This window comes from Lissotriton vulgaris, chromosome 6 (assembly GCF_964263255.1).
Source record: "Lissotriton vulgaris chromosome 6, aLisVul1.2, whole genome shotgun sequence".
Lineage (NCBI taxonomy): Eukaryota > Metazoa > Chordata > Amphibia > Caudata > Salamandridae > Lissotriton > Lissotriton vulgaris.
In genome coordinates this window covers 1,549,218,752-1,549,237,911 of record NC_141694.1, presented here as the reverse complement: position 1 = coordinate 1,549,237,911, position 19,160 = coordinate 1,549,218,752, and the positions used below count along the sequence as shown (strand labels likewise).

Genomic DNA, 19,160 nt, shown 5'->3' with positions numbered 1-19,160 from the left:
CACCACAGCCCTTTACAAACGGGAAAACCTAAATTGGCGCAAACCCACTGGCATGACGGACACAGAGTACTGTTAGCCAGCAAAGAAGACTGCCGCCGCAGTAGTCAAAGGTCTATTGCCACAACATCTAAATACAGCAGGTGGACCACCGTCAGCTTGACAGCGTATTTGGAACTTCTGCAGCGGCAGAACGCCGGTAGACTTGCCAAGATCTAAATCAGTCCAGAAGTCTACCCGAATACAACACTTATCCGGCAGTGTGGTTTACTCAGTGTAATACAGGGGCTGTGAATCTGAGATTTCCCAAAAGGCACTTCAGTATTCCCATCAAAAACCAATGTAAAAAATTATATAGATGCATCATCAATAAATCAGGCCTGGCTCATGAATAAGGAGTATGAAATAGCACAGCTGAAGAAGCTGTTTCTGTATCATGTAGGAAGTCAGAGGTGCAGCATATTCACTCCATCAGCATCCATATGAAAAGATGGAAACCATTTATAAACATTAAAACTGTTAAGATCATACAAAGAAAAATAGATTTTCATAAAGCAAAGGCCCATAATAGTTGTTTTCCATCATCATTTTGTCTACGTCTTCCAGCGGCTAAGTTTAAGCCGCTATTGTTGTGGCAGAAGTGTTGATAAAAATGTCTTAATTTTTAACTCATTTTAGGATCTAATCTGCAGCACTAAAGACTGCTTTTATATTGTCAATGTCAAAGCTTTATTTATGAGAGCTCTGCATCCTGTCACTTTTATGTTAATCATTGTTCCCTTCCTACACCAGGAGCTGTAACTCATGTAGTCTATACAGCAAAGCACCAATCAGGCTCCTGCTTTGCAGAACAATCTGGCATTTTCTTTTAAATCTAATTAATTTATCACATCCATCTGTGTAGCATAATATTGTGGATGAGGGATTACAATTTCAGAAATTAGTCAGTGTAAATAAGTTCCAGATGTATCAAAGGGTTTTACCCATTCTGTGTCTCTGGGAAAATGTGTTTGTACATAAGGCCCATATTTACCAAAAGGATTACCTTTAAATCTGGCACATTGTTATCTATGTTCGTAGCAACTTTGTTTTTTCAGTTTGTTTAACTAAAAGTCTTACCTCCATGCCAGCTGAGGGGGGGAGAGGGGGGGGGGGGGGCGCAAGGGCAACACAACACTAAAGTCCTATTTATCAAGCCACACAAGGCCAGTTTGCATGGCCCTACATGGCCTCATAGACCTGGAGTAACACAAGGCAGTGCATATCACTGCCTTGCAATACTCTGCCCCACGGAGGCGTTCCATGGGTGGTGCGCAGGTGTTCCCACCCATGAATTTTGGCGCATCCCCAGATTTACAATTAGTGGTAGACCTGGGAATGCGTCAAAATGCTACACTTCAGCATGGGAGGCATAATGAGGAGAAATAACTTAATTTCTATATGTGCTGCAGTATGAGAAAACTGCCTCTCAGGATTGTTTTTGTGCAGGAAGGTGTTTCTTCCTGCACAAAAACAATCCTGCCTACAACGCAGGCACCCTTGCACCATGGTGCAAGAGTGCCTGGGTTGGAGCTAGTTAGCCACAAATGCACCAGGGCAAGGTAAGGACAGGAATGCACCGTAAGATGTTTAATATGGCGCATTAATGCCCTTTTCACAGTGCAGTGCAGGAAGGTGGATTGCTGCCGCTGCTACATGGCACTGCTTCTGCTTGACTTCACTACTGGAGTAATATGCTTGTATTTTTGGGTGTCATAGACCTCTCACCACTGTCGTTAGACCAGCCGTCAGAAGTGGTTTTGATGTAACTGTCCATATTGCGGATGTTATTACGATTGATTCATAGTCATTTTTGCAGTATGAATGATTTTTTTACATGATTCAAAATCTTTGCATATTTTTTGTCATTTGAGAATTTCAGAATTGGTAATAAGAAAAACTATTTTCTTAGGGTTAAGTTTTAGTTTTGAATGAGTCATCCAGGTGTGTATTTTGCTTTAGACATACTTAGAGAAGGTTGGTTGAGCCGAATAAATATGCCAGCATTATACCTGGGATTCAACAAGATCACTCACTTATACCAAATGAGTTAACGAAATCAACTAAGGACCAAAGGTATAGATTAAAGAGGAGGAGGCTAAGAATGTAGGAAGCTGAAAGTAATGTCAACAGATGGAAAAAGAGTGTCCTTGATTTTGATCATTTGACCATTATCTAAATGCCTTAGAGCCCACTTTAACAGGCTGTACTGGCTTTTAAAGGCCTGGATCGGTCTTTGAAAACCCTGTCTCTGGCGATAACAAGGCAGAGCACGTTTAATGGGCATCAACAACGGTACATACTATAATAAGACTCACGCAATGTCGAAAAACTTTAAAGATGAGGACTGATTTCTTACATGCAATTGTAACATATCTCATAAACATAAAACAAGATAGTATAAATTAAAACACAAACAGATAATGTATTTAAAATTTCAATTACACTGAAACGATTTAGCTAATAGAGTTACTATTGCTTTACACAAACACATTATCAAACATGTTTTATTTTATTTTTACTTACCAGGCTTTACAGTCATTGGAACTGAGGAACTAGCCTGAAGTCCGGATTTTGTAGACGCTACTGCTAAAGAGAAAATATGAAATAAAACAGAAGTATTAAAACATTATATTTTTATATATTCATTTTTTAGAAGGTGCAGCAGCATACCTCTAGGCTCCGCCTACCATATATCAGTTATATGCATCTAATTGTAATCCATATATTCAAAGCGTGTTTAGCTTTATCAATCTGTGTGCCTTATTCTAATAAGAATTGTAGTAGGTCATCACTTTAGCCTGTTGAGAAATCATATGTAACCGTAACAAGTAGACTTATAATCAATGTAACCATATTAACTGAATGCACTTACATGTTAAAAATAAATATTTGATTGCTAAAGATTATTAGAGCATTCGAATGTTGAGAGCTCCACTGAAGACAATGGAGCTCCACCATGCCAACGTACGTCTTGAAGTGTCTTCCTTTTTAATTTAGAAACTTCTACCCTTAATGGGTGGAATGTTCTAATAGCCTTATAGCCCTTCTGCCTTGGGTTATACCATTGTTAAAGGCCCACTGACTCAGGTCTATGACTCAGGTTAAGGGCCTTTAACATCTAGTATAGCCCTATGCAATGGGCTATAAGGCTATATATATAATATTGTAATGTGCTTCCATGTTTATTCTCGAGTTAACTTAGCCTGAGGTTTGGCCTTAGCTCAGTATTTCGCACTTTAAAAGTTGCCCGTATGCTCTTTTTTATACCTATACAGGTGTGTTATCGGGTTCCTTGTTAGCTAAGGAAAGGTTTATTGATATATATTAGACTGATAGTAAGGCTTGGTAAGAGAACAGCGGGCAGCAGATTTGAGACAGTGAAATTAGCCTCCTGTACCTGGTGTGCTAGGAAGATGCAACTCTTAAGAACCAGCAGATGTGTACCTAATTGTGTGAGAATGGGAATTTGGGGAGTTTACCAGGTCACAGCAAATGCTATGATACTCTTGCCGGGCACGTCATTCAGACACCTGAGGACGACATTCTGCTCTATGGTCTAGGTGGCCTCTTGAAGCTCTAGAGTGAGCAGAACCCTTATGGTACGGTACAACGCTGGACCCCATGACTACGACATTGTGGGACATCTTCTGAATAACCTGCCTCACTATTATGTGGCAGGGATCAGGTTTTATAATTGTTATTGCACAGTGTATGTATTATTTTGGTTCTGACAAATGCCCCTGAACCCCATGAAGGGTTACCCCTGGGCAGAAACATGTTGACCGCGCACAGGGAGTATTTTTTCCAAACTCCCTGTCACATCTTGCTTTTCTAACCCTATTCACTGAGGACACCAGAATTAAACGGATATTCTGCCCAGCTGGAGATAGTTTTATTTACACCACCCTTTTTGTATACATGTGATAGCACACTGTCCCGGAACCCAATGATGAAGCATGTCACTTTCGGGTGAGTGAGGGTTCTTGTCCTAAAGAAAGCATTCCCCAATCGACAACTGTACCTTTGCCCCGTCCCAGACGTACTTTGTGTGTGTTTCAATGTGGGTAGTTAATCAGTTTATTGTGAGGCGGTGGCAGCACCTCATTACGACGCTTGAGAAGGCGAGCAGATTGCGAGGGCTTTCCTCTGCTCTTACCTGTTTCCCACTGATGCATATACTCTGACTCCTTTTTAACACTTTTAATTGATTTTAAGAATTATTGTGTTATTACTGTGTGTATTTTAAAAAACTTACCGCTACTAGCACTGCTTTAATTAGGTTCCCCTGTGCCCTGTTCCACCGCGGCTCCAAGTGCCGATTGTTGTGGAGGGCTAGGTCGGCTGCCATCTTGAGTGTGGGCCGGACCCTGCGGGACCCGAGTTAGCGGTCCAGCGGAGGGTGGGGTTTTGCCTACAAATAGATCTGTTGCTCGTGGGACGGTGCATTTATTTTGAGGCGGTGGCAGCACCTCATTACGACGCTTGAGAAGGCGAGCAGATTGCGAGGGCTCTCCTCTGCTCTTACCTGTTTCCCACTGATGCATATACTCTGACTCCTTTTTAACACTTTTAATTGATTTTAAGAATTACTGTTATTACTGTGTGTATTTTAAAAAACTTACAGCTACTAGCACTGCTTTAATTGGGTCCCCCTGTGCCCTGTTCCACCGCGGCTCCAAGTGCCGATTGTTGTGGAGGGCTAGGTCGGCCGCCATCTTGAGTGTGGGCCGGACCCTGCGGGACCCGAGTTAGCGGTCCAGCGAAGGGTGGGGTTTTGCCTACAAATAGATCTGTTGCTCGTGGGATGGTGCGTTTATTTTGAGGCGGTGGCAGCACCTCATTACGACGCTTGAGAAGGCGAGCAGATTGCGAGGGCTCTCCTCTGCTCTTACCTGTTTCCCACTGATGCATATACTCTGACTCCTTTTTAACACTTTTAATTGATTTTAAGAATTACTGTTATTACTGTGTGTATTTTAAAAAACTTACAGCTACTAGCACTGCTTTAATTAGGTCCCCCTGTGCCCTGTTCCACCGCGGCTCCAAGTGCCGATTGTTGTGGAGGGCTAGGTCGGCCGCCATCTTGACTGTGGGCCGGACCCTGCGGGACCCGAGTTAGCGGTCCAGCGGAGGGTGGGGTTTTGCCTACAAATAGTCATGCACTTTAAGACGCGCAGCGGCCACGCGCAGCGGGCGCGCCGTTTGCGCGCCGAAGGAGCGCCAAAGGAGGGCCCGTCTGTGCCCGTCCGTGTCCCGGACGCGGCCAGCGCCAGCCCCCCTGTCGGTGCCCCACTTATACCCCACAGGACCAGGACTCGCTACTCCCGTGAGTACCTCATGGCACTTAAATTGCCCTCTGCCCCTGCAGTAACACATGGGAAGCAGCCGGCGATCCCTCGCGGGTCTGTCAAGCCTGCAACTTTCGCTATCAGCCCATTCTTTCATGCCCAACTCAGCTCACCGGTGATCCATCACTCATCTGTGCAGGCCTGATCAATGCTAGATCACTGGTCAAGCACACTGAGGACATTTTTGAATTACTGAGTGACAACCAGTTCGATCTCCTCTTTGTCACTGAAACCTGGCTACCTGTGGTCGAATTTGCCATCCCATGAGGTTTCAAAATTGCTAGGAACGACCGCCCATTAGGCAGAGGTGGTGGCCTAGCAGCCATATTCAGAGAACAATGGACTCTCTCTCCTGAACCCCAGGGCCCCCCAGCTGATGCTGAGATACTGCATTTCTCACTTTCACTTGGGGCGCACTTTACTCTAGGGGGTACCCTGGTCTACCGACCACCAGGCCATGTTGGTAGATTTCCAGGCACATTGGAGGACATAGTAGTCCCACGGGCGTTGAGATACTCCAGATACCTTCTTCTGGCGTCTCGCAGACACAATCGGCAATGAGGTAACACATATCATCAACCGCTCTTTCCTCACTGCCACGGTTCCGGCCTGCTGGAAGCAAGCTAAACTGCTCCTACTTCTAAAGAAAAATGGATTAGATCCTGCTATCCCCGCTAATTTCTGGCCCATATCACTGCTGCCGGCTCTAGCAAAAATATGTGAAAAGGTCGCTTTCACTCAGCTAGACAAATTTGTCAAATTCCCAGGCTCTACATCCAGCGCAGTCAGGCTTTAGAGCAGCCTACAGTACGGAGACGGCGCTGGTGGAAATATCTGAGGCCATCCGGGAGTGCCTGGACGAAGGTGGCAGAGCGGCTCTGATTTTATTAGACCTCTCTGCCGCCTTCGATACTGTCCCTCACTCCCTCCTGCTTACCAGATTAGCGGCCATAGGCATCACAGGCTCCGCCCTTGACTGGCTAACGTCTTTTCTAGACAACAGATCCCAACAAGTCTGGATGCCGCCTTTCGCCTCCTCCCCCAAGAAACTTGCAACGGGTGTACCTCAGGGCTCTACCCTTAGCCCCCTGCTTTTTAATATATATCTAACCCCGCTCATTTACCTCGCTGAACAACTGGGAGCAAAAATAATGGCCTACGCTGACGACACTCAACTCCTGTTCACGTGGCCCAAAAACAACCTGGATACATCTGGAGCCCAAGCCTGCTTGTCATCTGTCTTTCGCTGGCTTGCCCTCGCCCAACTAAAATGCAACGAAAGCAAATCTGAAATCCTGCTGTATGGCTCCTTCCCAGACAACTTTGGCAACTCTCTTTGGCCGGCCGATCTACCATGCCCCAAATCCATCGGAGGCCCCGCCAAAAATCTTGGAGTCTGGTTCAACAATGACCTCAGATTCGAGGATCATTTAAAAAAACTTACCGAGATCTGCTTTTCCACACTTAAAACTTTATGCAGGTTCTTCCCACTCCTCCCGAGAGTGGCCAAGGAGACCGTCATCCGCGCCCTCATATTATCCAGATTGGATTACGCAAATGGCCTCTTCTGTGGCCTACCTGCCTATATGATCCACCGCCTCCAAGTTATACAAAATGCCGCTGTACGGCTTTTGTTTAATATTCCAAAAAGTTCCAGTGTCCGTCAACCTCTCCGCACCCTACACTGGCTCCCAGTTGCCCACAGGATTTTATTTAAAATCCTAGTCCTCGCCTATCGAGCTGTCCATCAAGCTGGCCCAGTCTACCTGAGGAAAAGATTCTCCCTATATGTTCCCAACCGCCCCCTCAGATCAACTAACCTGCACCAAATGACTGTCCCAAAATTCAAATACAGCAGGCTCGGTGGCCAATCCATCTCAGTCAGAGCGGCGAGGGCATGGAACACCCTTCCGCTCCAGCTAAGAACAGCTCCATCCATCACTCTGTTCAAGAAGGGACTGAAGACCCACCTTTTCAACATCACTGTATAGGGTCCCCCCCCCCCTTCTTTATTTCCACCGTGCCGGTCTACTCTGCCTTGCCTCTCATCCCTTTCGCGCCAGGATACTATTTTCTTAGTAACAGAGCGCGCTACAAAAGCCTCTATAATAATAATAAGTTCCCAGCAAATACTGCCATGGGATTGGTCTCAGACTTTGGGAGCAAGGATGTTCTGGAACCTTTGATTGTGCTTTTAATTGGTGTTCCATAGGTAGTTCTGGTCAGACCCTACCTTGGTTTAGAAGAGAGAAGACCTTTCTTTTGGGTTATTTCCCTGAGAAAGCTTTATGCTAGACAGTCCTCTTTAGAAATCCCGACCCTCTTTATTCTTTAATCCAGACAGTGTTGGCATCTTTATGGAACACATTATTTGGATATTTTGCATTTTCTATATGTTGTTTGTTACTATTCTGTGCTTTATAATACTTACATTTCGAATACTTGCATATGCACAAGTTACTACTTGTGTAACAATATATCTGTAAGAGACATTAGTTAGTGATAGATTCCTTACCTTAGAATATCCCAGGCGTCAGACTGGATCCGGAAACTTTTGCGTAGCAGTACCCTTGCGCGTCGGTAGGCGTCGTCTGCGGCTCCCCGTCCGTCGTCGGTGCCGTGGGCGCCGTGATGACGTCGTCTGAGTACTTAGACGCCGCCTCCGCGTGCTGACGTCAGTTCCGCGCCAGAAACGCAGAGCTATGCAAAAACCAACACTGGTGCCATGAAACTAGGGCCCTGAAAGGGGGTAACCTTAACCCTAGATATCGGTTCGCAGAACGGGGAGGATGGGATGGGTGGGTCGGTAAGGAATCTATCACTAACTAATGTCTCTTACAGATATATTGTTACACAAGTAGTAATTTGTGCATCTGAAAGAGACACGTTAGTGATAGATTCCTTACCTTAGAATAGATACCCCAGCAATACCAACCCCGGTGGTGGGTCTGCGAACCAATTATCATACCAGAAAGTCCTGGAGGACGGAACGGCCAAAGAAGCCATCCCTCCGGACTTGACTGTCCAGGCAATAATGTTGTGGAAACGTGTGCAGCGAGGCCCACATAGCCGCCTGGCAAATGTCCTGCAAGGGCACACCTCGGCCCAAGGCAGTTGTAGTCGCTGTGGCTCGAGTTCTATGAGCCCTCAGCCCCACAGGGGGTTCCTGCTTAGCCAAGGAGTAACACGCCTGGATACATAAGATGATCCACCGCGAGATGGTCCGCTTGTGCACCGCTTTCCCCTTCTTAGCGCCCACGTAACCAACAAAGAGTTGGTCATCCACCCGGAACTGCCGTGTGCGAACCGAATAAAATGAGAGCGCACGTTTTGGGTCCAGACGGTTGAGCCTCTCTTCCTCTCTCGAGGGATGCGGAGGCGGAAAGAAGGTGGGCAGGGTGATAGATTGCCCAATGTGGTAGGCCGTGACTACCTTGGGTAGGAAAGAGGGCCTTGTCCTCAACACAACCGTGTCCGGATGGACTGAAAGGAAGGGAGGTTTACAAGATAGAGCCTGGAGCTCACTCACTCTCCTGGCAGAGGTGATGGCTACCAGGAAGGCAGTCTTCAAAGTAAGAAGGCGAAGAGGACAGTTGTGGAGTGGCTCGAAGGGAGCGCACATCAGAAATGTAAGAACCAAGTTCAAGTCCCACTGAGGCATCACAAAGGGCACAGGAGGGTACGTTTGCGTGATGCCTTTCAGGAATCGATTAACGATAGGGGACTTGAACCAAGAAGGTTGATCAGGCAGCCTCAAAAAGGCTGAAAGAGCAGAAAGGTAGCCCTTGATAGTGCCCAGAGCAGAGCCCTGCTGGGCAAGAGAAAGAAGAAAGAGAAGAACCTCAGAAAGAGGGGCATTGAGGGGATCCACAGCCTTTGCTGTACACCATGCCACAAATCTGTTCCACCTGCAGGCGTCTACCGACTTTGTGGAGGGACGCCTGGCTGCCAAAATGATGTTACAGACTTCAGGAGGCAAGTCAAATGGCCTCAACTGTCGCCGCTCAATCTCCAAGCATGGAGGTGGAGACTGGACAGGTTAGGGTGGAGGACCGTCCCCTGCTGCTGCGACAGAAGGTCCTCCTGAAGCGGCAGACGAACCGGGGGATCGACTGACATACTGAGTAGCTCGGGGTACCAGTACCTTCGTGCCCAGTCCGGAGCCAAAAGGATGACTTGTGCCCGGTCGCGCCTGATCTTCTTCAGCACTCTGGGCAGAAGTGGTATAGGTGGAAAGGCGTACAACAGACCGCAACTCCACTTGCAACGAAAAGCGTCTCCGAGCGAGTGCCCCCTTGGAAATTCCAACGTGCAGAACTGATAACATTGCACGTTCTCTTCGGTGACGAATAGATCAAACCAAGGCTCTCCCCACTGCTGAAAGAGGCCTTGCGCCACGTCCGAGTTCAGACGCCATTCATGATGGATCACGAATGGCTGAGCTCGTCCGCCCTGGCGTTCAGAGATCCTGCCAGGTGTTGAACCACCAGAGTCACGCCCTGATGTTCCAGCCATTGCCAGAGGCGCAGAGCCTCCTGGCAGAGGGTCCACAACCCCACCCCGCCCTGTATGTTGCAGTACCACATGGTGGTGGTGTTGTCCGTGAACACCTGCACTACACTCCCCCGGACAGAGGTGAGGAATGCCTTCAGTGCTAGACGAATCGCCCGCAGCTCCAAAAGGTTGATATGGAGCCGGGACTCCGTCGAAGACCAGAGGCCTCTGATCTCCGCCTCTCCCGTGTGGCCTTCCCAGCCCTGGAGGGACCCGTCCGTCACAAATACGTGCTCCGGTTGGGGAAGGGAGAGGGATCTGCCGCTGACCCAATTGCGGTCCGTGAGCCACCACTGCAGCTGTCTCGCAGTGCCCTCCGAGATCAGGACATGGTCGGTCGGGTTGCCCTGATGCTGGGCCCACTGAAACTTCATGTCCAACTGCAGAGCCCGCATCCGCCACCGGACGTGATGCACCAGAAGGATGCAGGAAGCCATCGACCCCAAGAGCCGCAGTGTCAACCTGACCGAAACCCGGGATAAAGGCTGGAAGATTGGAATCAGAGCCTGTATATCCCGCTGCTCGGGTGGGTAAACCTGAAACTGCGCCGAGTCGAGAACCGCTCCGATGAAAAGGAGCTTCTGAGAGAGGCACAGGTGTGACTTTGGCACATTGATGGAGAACCCCAGCCGGTGCAAGAGGTCTGCCGTTGTCTGGAGGTGGTTGACGACTGTCTGGGGCGAGCCCGCCTTCAACAACCAGTCGTCGAGGTAGGGGAGAAGACTGAGACCCCTAATCGGCACAGATGAGCTGCGACCACCGCCATCACCTTCGTGAACACCCGTGGGGCGCTGGTAAGGCCGAAGGGGAGCACGGTAAACTGAAAGTGCTCGTGGCCTACCGCGAACAGCAGGTAACGCCGGTGGGCCGGCAGGACGGGGATATGAAAATATGCGTCCTGCAAGTCCAACGCTACCATCCAGTCTCCTGGGTCCAGGACAGCTAAGACCTGAGCCAGAGTCAGCATCCTGAACTTCTCTTTCCGGAGGAAGCCGTTGCCGTTCCGTAGGTCCAAGATAGGGCGTAGGCCCCCTTTGCCCTTCTTGGGTACCAGAAAGTAGTGGGAGTAGCAACCACGTCCTACTTCTGGCCCAGGAACGCGCACGATGGGCCCCTGGGCCAAGAGGGCCGAAACTTCCTCCTGCAGAAGCCGCAAGTGATCCCCGATATGCGGTGGTGTTGCGGTGGCATGGCTTGAGGGGTCGTCTCGAAGGGGAGGGAGTAGCCCCTCCGGACGATCTGCAGCACCCACCTGTCGGAAGTGACAGTGAGCCATTGAGAGTGGTGATGGCGAACTCTGCCCCCCACTGGCGTTACATGGGCCGAGAAGCACGGATTAGGAGGGTTTAGAGGCGGATGCTGCAGGGGAAGGTGTGGACTGGCCTCACCGTTGTCCCCGACCACCTCCACAGCGATTTCCACGGCGGCCACCGCGCTGGATGTTAGTCTGCGGCGTGTGGCTGGCGGCACGTGTGGGGGCGCCCCTTCCTTGGCCACGAAAGGAGCGAAAGGCACCCGTTTGCTGGCGCAGGGCCGAGAGGCCCAAGGACTTGGCCGTAGCCCTGGAGTCCTTAAAGCGCTCAAGCGCGTGGTCTGCCTTGTCGCCAAAAAGGCGATAGCCATCAAACGGCATGTCCATCAGAGTGTTTTGGACATCTGCCAAGAAGTGGGCGGACCTCAACCAGGCGTGGCGTCTAACTGCCACCGTCGTTGCCATCGCTCTACCTAGTGAGTCGGTGGTATCCAGCCCACACCGGATGGAGTATTTTGCTGCATCCCGACCTTCCACAAGGACTTGGCCGAGTTTGGCCCGTACCTTCAACGGACACTTTGACAGCACTTCCGCAACCGTCTCCCACAGAGAGTGGGTGTAGCGGCCCAAGAGGCATGCGGTGTTGGAAGACCGCAGTCCCAGACTAAGGGAGGAGAAGATCTTTTTCCCGTACTGCTCGTACCTCTTGGATTCCCTGTCCGGCGAAGCCGACGGGAATGCGGTCTGGGAATAGGAGGCCAGGATGACCAGACTCTCGGGGGTGGGGTGGGTGCATAGGAAACATGGGTCGCCCGGGGCCGGGCGGTGGCGTCTGGCCACGTTCCTATCTACGGGCGAACCCGTAGCGGGCCTGGACCAAGTGCCCAAAAGAACGTCGGTCAAGGACTCATTAAAAGGCAGCAGAGGCTCGGCCGAGCTTGACTGCGGTTTAAGGACCTCAGTGAGGAGGCTAGTCTTCACGGCCGCAACGGGGAGCTCAAGGCCCAAGGCCTTGGCAGCCCTCGTCAACACCACACTATAGGGTTGCCCCCTCCTCCAAAGCCACGGTAAAAGGGGAGACAAAACCAGTGTCTGGAGAGGTGTCCAGGCCACTGGCCTCCCCAAGGTCTCCTGCCCAGTCCTCATGAGACTGACACTACTTGGTCACAGGGTCCTCCGACCCATCCCAATCCACCTCATCACCCACCTCCTGATACTCAGGGTTGTCAGTCAATGGGGCCTGTTCGTAGAAGTGAAAATCTCCAAACACCGTTGAAAGCGGCGCCCAGCGGCGCCGTTCCAACGCCGGAACAGGAGCAAAGGAGGCATCGGGGCCGGCACCGCCCGAGGACGGCGCCGGAGGTGACACCACCAGACAGACCGACGCCGGGGGGGTCGTAAGGTCCACAGGTGACGATCCAGAGCCCGAAGAAGGTCCAGTGGGGTCCCGTGACACTGGGCCCAAAGGCGCCGGCGGCACTAGGACCGCTTGACCTTGCGGCGCCGGGCCCGAAGGCGCCAGCGGTGTCGGGACCGTGGGGCCCTGCGGCGCCGGGCCCGAAGGCGCCGGCGGCGTCAGGCCGAAGCACCCGACAGCGTTGGGGCCGAAAGCCCCTGACCCGTTAGGGGCCCCAGACGGGTCCGCTGGGCACGAAGGCGCCACGGAGCCCCTCGGAGGAGAAAGGGACCTCATAGCCATGAGGAAGCGCTCGATCTCCGGCGTCGCGTCTCGCCCAGGGACCGGAGGGTGTGGGGCGACGCCCGCGACTCCGAAGGAGCCGCGTGGGCTGTGTCACCCGAAACCCCGGCCGCATCGCCCGAGAGTCGGGGGGAGTTAGAAGAGCGATGACGCCTCTTCGACTTCTTGTGCTTCTTACCTGACGACGACTTCGACCCGGAGGAGTGGTGCCGACTTCCGGAGCTGTGGTGGCTCCGTCCCTGCGACCTGTTCCTCGACCTCCCGTGGGACCTCACGCCTGGCTTTCGAAGAGAGGGCCCGGCAGTCGGAGCAGGCTTTGTCGTCGTGGTCGACGCCTAGACAATTTAGGCACAGGTGGTGAGGATCCGTGACCGACATCGTGCGGTCGCAATCCTCGCAGTGCTTGAAACCAGGCATCCCTACAGCACCGATCGGAGTCGCAAGACTTCGAGAAATGATCAAAAATGATCCCAAAAAGTTAGTCAAAAATTGACTAGGGTTACTGCTTTTTCCAGATCTGCGCTGGCTGGCGCGGAAAAAAGAAGAACTGACGTCAGCACGCGGAGGCGGCGTCTAAGTACTCCGACAACGTCATCACGGCGCCCACGACGCCGACGACGGACGCGGAGCCGCAGACGACGCCTACCGACGCGCAAGGGTACTGCTACGCAAAAGTTTCCGGATCCAGTCTGACGCCTGGGGATATTCTAAGGTAAGGAATCTATCACTAACGTGTCTCTTTCAGATATGAATTTTATGGCTGTATTAAGATACTTTCTGAACCATTTGAAAATTTGGTGATCGGTGACTGACTTTTAAATTGAAAAATAAACCTTTATGGTTGAAATGCTATTCTCTCTGGCGTGAAATCTATTTCCAAAGTTAGCTCCCTCTCAACACTTCAAGTCGACAACCAAAGTTTTGTACAAGCAGTGGGGGAATTCGTTTGATGATTTGACCAAGAGATGGATGTTCAGTTATACCTGCTCCATCAATAGTGATGAATTCACCTGTAACTGCATTTATGCTATTGGGTTATCTTTTAAAATCCACCTCTTTTAAACATTCACTTATGCTGGCAATTTTGCAGGCACAGGTCTGATCTTTGGGACCTCACAAAAAAGCATAAATATACTTAGATTTTTAAATGTACATTTGAATATAGTTTTACTATATATGGATTTCAAAAAATTTTATTGGAATCTTTATGGGAGTCTGCACCTGGTGCAGGTTTTCACATGGATTCCTAGAAAAGCCATGTGATTTCCAAATTTGGAATCTAATCAACCTCTATGGAGGTATCTGTGGCAGAAAACTTCGCACCTGATGAATGGATTTATACCGTCACTTTGCTGAATTAAAAATATGACCATTTCCAGACTGGAAAGGGAAATGATAGCAGTTAGGGAAAGCTAAAAAAAAGTCACTTGTAATGGGTCTTTACAAACTTCAAATGCAAACAGTACCGTAGAAGGCTTAGGAACTCACTCAATTCCATCTCTTAAGTGAGGTTTATGGGTGGAGAGCTCTCTTGACTTATGGCAGACATCTCTGTACACATAAAAGGTTTTAACCTGCCAAGAGTCCCTTGTGAATTCCTGGCTGGTGTAACTGAGGCAGATGTGGTTGCAAAGTTATGTTTAGGGCTCAATTTACCTCTATGAATAAGCCCCTTAGTTTGGTTGCTGTTGTTTTTTGACAACAGTAAGTGAACCATATTAATAAATAAGTATCACAGAATTAAATAAAAATTACATATTTATGGCATAAACATGGTCAGGTTAAGCCACATAATAACTTCTATATATTTATAGGTATTTAGGCTATTTTTATTTAATTTATTTTATTTCTTTTTCTACACTAACAACTCCAATTGTTCAGCAGTTTTCAAAACTAGAAAATAAACTCTATTGATTTACAAACACATTTCCACATGTAAGTTCAAATGGCTTAGGCAAATAGCTCAATTTACGAGTGCAATGCCACTTTTGTAATTCACTGAACTTGAATCTGTGCTCATAAAGATATTATTACATCAATATGATATAATTCTACACTTGAGTAAATCATCTCCCCAAGGCGGGGAATGACATACCTGTGCGGGCAGGCTCTTGAAAGTTTGAGAACACCATGAATTTGTGGGTAATTCAAGACATCATTTCGGCCCATTGCTTCCATTAAAACAATTTGAGATTTTTTTCTGTCAAGGACAAGAGTAAATCCATTTCCAGAGTGGAGTTTGGGAAAAAGAAAATGCATCCATAAGAAGGGTTTTTCACACGTGCGTACATACACTATGCACAATTACAATGGAAACCTTTGTGAATTGAAAACCAATGTAAATCTTCAGACAGGGAAAAGAGTCAACCTCTTGATACAGATTTAGAGGTTTTCTGAAAATTGATGTTGTATATTCAAGAATAAATGTCAGTATTAGCCTGTTGTAAGGGATGGATAATATAATACCAGTGCTCATTTTAGAAAACGTTGAATAAACTATCTTAGCTTGGATTCATTTTGTATCGTATTTTTGTTTAATGGATATTGCAAAAATATTTTAATCCCACATCACCATATTGCTGCTGGTCTGCACCATTTTCCACCAGCCATCGCAATATATATCAATAGTGCTTACACACATTTTCAGAGAGTGCATCATTTGAGATTGGGCAAAACAGCACCCAACATTAGAAAAATAAACACATAAATAATTTGAATGGTCTTATTAGGCTACAGACACTGAAGGTTCTTCATGCCATCTTTCCTTTTTGAATATACCAACTGATGAAAGTTCTATGTGTTGTGGGGGGATGTAGAGACATAATGTTTCTAAGCGAAACATGGCTCAAAGACGAACTCACCAGTATCCCTAATCTCACGCTACCGGCTGGATTCTCTATGACCTCTATCAATAGAGACTCGAGAGGAGGCGGTATTGCAGCAATATATAGAACGTCTTATAATTGTACTTTTGTGAAAGAAGATATTACGGGATGCGAGTGCGCTCGCTTCAAAATTACCACTAGCCCCCACTTCTCCCTATCTGGCCTTCTCATTTATAGACCCCCGGGGCCCACCTCCAAATTTATAGAGGAGCTCCTAGAGACAGCCCATGCCCTAGTTGCCAGCACACCTAACTTCACGATCTTGGGGGATTTAAACCTCCATTTCGAATCCCTCGAGGACCCAACCATTAGCGATCTCCTAGCAGACCTTACTGCGCTACAGCTAACCCCTCGCATACTATCCCCCACTCACTCTGCTGGCCATCTACTCGACCGGGTCTTCACCAATATTCTGGAAGTGAAAGTGGACCCCCCTAAACCTATGTGTTGGACAGACCACTCTCTGGTCAAATTTGTGATCACGACCACCACTCAACCCAAAAAAGCGCTGCCCGTCTCTCGTTTTATTCGGCCTTGGCACAAACTCCACAGTACGAACTTCACCGCCAGTTTAGGTGAATCCAATATAGATACTGCAAGTGACATCAATATGTCATACGCTGCTTTTCAAGAATGGATTACGAAAGGACTCGACACTATCATCCCAGCTGAGAATTTGAAAAAGCTTAGGAAAGAGTGCAAAAAGGCAGAACGCCAATGGAGAAAAGAATATAGGGACGAAGAGAAAGCATGCTATTTGGCCAAACTCAAGCTATATCACAAAGCTATACGCTTGTCCCGCGCTTCTTTTTATGCTAAAGAAATTGAGTCCAGCCCCAATCCCACGAAAACTATTTTTAAATTAGTGCAAAAATTACAAAACGGTGGCAACCCGGCCTCATGCATCTCTTCCACTCAACAGTGCGACGATCTTGCCACCTTCTTCACAGAAAAGGTGAGAAAGATATATAACACCTTCCCTCATACCCCCTCTGTCGACACCGGCTCTTCCAATGGGGCTTTCAAAGGCTCTAAGTTCACCCTTCTACCAGCTATCTCTCTTGATAACCTAGCTACAATCTGCAGAAAGGTGAAATCAGGGTCTCCCTCAGACCCCATGAGACCAGCCCATTTTTTAAAAACGTTGGACTTCTTCCTACCCTCATTGGCCAAACTCCTTAATCTTTCCTTTTCATCAACCACTGTGCCCACATGTTGGAAACAGGCTTGGGTTACTCCCATAATTAAAAAATCCACTCTAGACCCTGCAAAACCGGAAAACTACAGACCAGTTTCACTGCTCCCGTGGGTGTCTAAATTAGCTGAAGCCCATGCGAACGCCGTTCTCACTGACCATCTGGCCAAAAACAACATCTTGGACCCCTCCCAACACGGGTTCAGGCCGGGGCACAGTAAGGAGTCCGCCCTTCTTTCCACCACAGAACATCTCCGGAGGATTGTGGACACCGGGCAGAGTGCTGCGCTGATACTGCTCGACCTCAGCGCAGCATTCAACACGGTTTCCCATAAGATCCTACTTGGCCGCTTGGAAAGCATTGGGGTCAGTGAACTGGCACTGGAATGGTTTCGGTCATTTCTCACGAGCAGATCCTTTCGCGTGTCAGCCCCCCCTTTTATTTCCCAACCCCATGCTATAGGCCAAGGAGTCCCACAGGGCTCTGCCCTTAGCCCATCCCTTTTTAATGTGTATATGCAACCTCTGGCGGCAGTGGCCAAAGAATGGAACCTCACGCTGGTTTCGTATGCTGACGATACCCAGCTGGTAATCACCCTCACGGAAGCACCCTCTGCCACCGCCACAAAATTTAGGGATGGGCTGGCTGCAGTCGCCAACTGGATGACTACAAATTGTCTACAACTAAATGCGGGAAAAACCGAGGTGTTACTCCAGGGTAAGAACACTAGCGGTTGGAACGACCATTGGTGGCCCCCCGTGTTGGGTCCCTACAACCCCCCCCCCCCCCCCCCCCCCCCGAAATCCTTGGTAAAAAACCTAGGAGTATGGCTGCACTGTGCACTGAACTACCAGTCGCATACAAAAAAGTAGCAGCTACATGTATTGGGCCGCTGAGAAGCCTTAGCCCCATCTTGGGCTTTTTTGAACCCAAGACAAGGCAGCTCATTGTCCAAGCCACCATCCTTGCCCGGCTGGATTATGCGAACGTCCTCTTATTGGGCGCTAACAAAGCTGAGATATCCAGATTCCAACGGATCCAGAACTCAGCGGCCAGGGCAATTGTAGGCCTGCCCAGAAGATGCTCGGCCAGAGCCACCATAAAGAGGCTCCATTGGCTGCCCATGGAAGCTCGCATCCAGTTTAAGGCTCTTACCATCGCCTTTAAAATCCTTAGAACTGATGGCCCCAAACTTCTTCGAGCGCTGCTAACACCTTATACCCCCCAACACAATCTTCGCTCCACGGGCCAACACCTTGTAGTGGTCCCCCGCACGAAGTTCTGTCATATCGGAGGTCGCTCCTTCAGATTAAGGGGAGCAAAATTATGGAACTCCTTGCCCCTCCACATCCGTGGCCTTACCAATCTGTCCGCCTTTCGCAAAGCAGTAAAAACGCACCTCTTTTCTCTTCTGTAGTCCCGTCCCCTCCCCCCCCCTCCTCAGCGGTTATGCTTGGTTCTTAGCGCCGGGACGCCCCGTTGCTGGGGCAGCTGTCGCGCTCAACAAAACTGATAACATAACATAACATAACATAACAACTAATTGGTCAGAGAAAATGATTTTCATTATATGATTTTACCAATGAGACAGCAGTCAGGAGAAAGCACTGTTGGCTTTGAAGACTCAATTGAGGCACATGAATGTGAGATACAGTTTTGTTCAACCTTGCTTCCTAAGTATAACGACACCCAGCTGATCCTCTCCCTCACCAACGACCCCGCCAGAGCCAACCTACACGAAGGGATGAAGGAGGTAGCCGAATGGATGAAGGACAGCCGCCTGAAACTGAACGCGGACAAGACTGAAGTCCTCATCCTGGGATCCTCACCCTCCGAATGGGACAACTCCTGGTGGCGCACCCAAACCAACAGACCACGCACGCAACCTGGGCTTCATCCTGGACTCCTCCCTCTCCATGACCAGACAAGTCAACGCCGTCTCCTCGTCGTGCTTCAACATCCTACGCATGCTACGCAAGATCTTCCGATGGATCCCCACCGAGACAAGGAAGACGGTCACCCAGGCCCTCGTCACCAGCCGACTGGACTACGGCAACTCCCTCTACGCCGGAACCACCGCCAAACTGCAGAAGAGACTCCAGCGGATCCAGAACGCCTCAGCACGACTCATCCTGGACATCCCCCGCCACCACCACATCTCCGGACACCTGAGAGACCTGCACTGGC

General features: G+C 49.1%; 1 protein-coding gene across 1 annotated transcript in view; it reads right to left on the bottom strand.

Annotated features, from left to right (window-relative positions):
- The window catches only part of LOC147709124 (uncharacterized), a 3,078,084-nt gene that overhangs the window by 632,352 nt on the left and 2,426,572 nt on the right, over positions 1-19,160 (bottom strand). Inside the window, exon 32 of the mRNA XM_086927727.1 lies at positions 2,563-2,625. Coding sequence (XP_086783853.1) covers positions 2,563-2,625 — 63 coding nt within the window. The remainder of the gene's footprint in view (positions 1-2,562; positions 2,626-19,160) is intronic.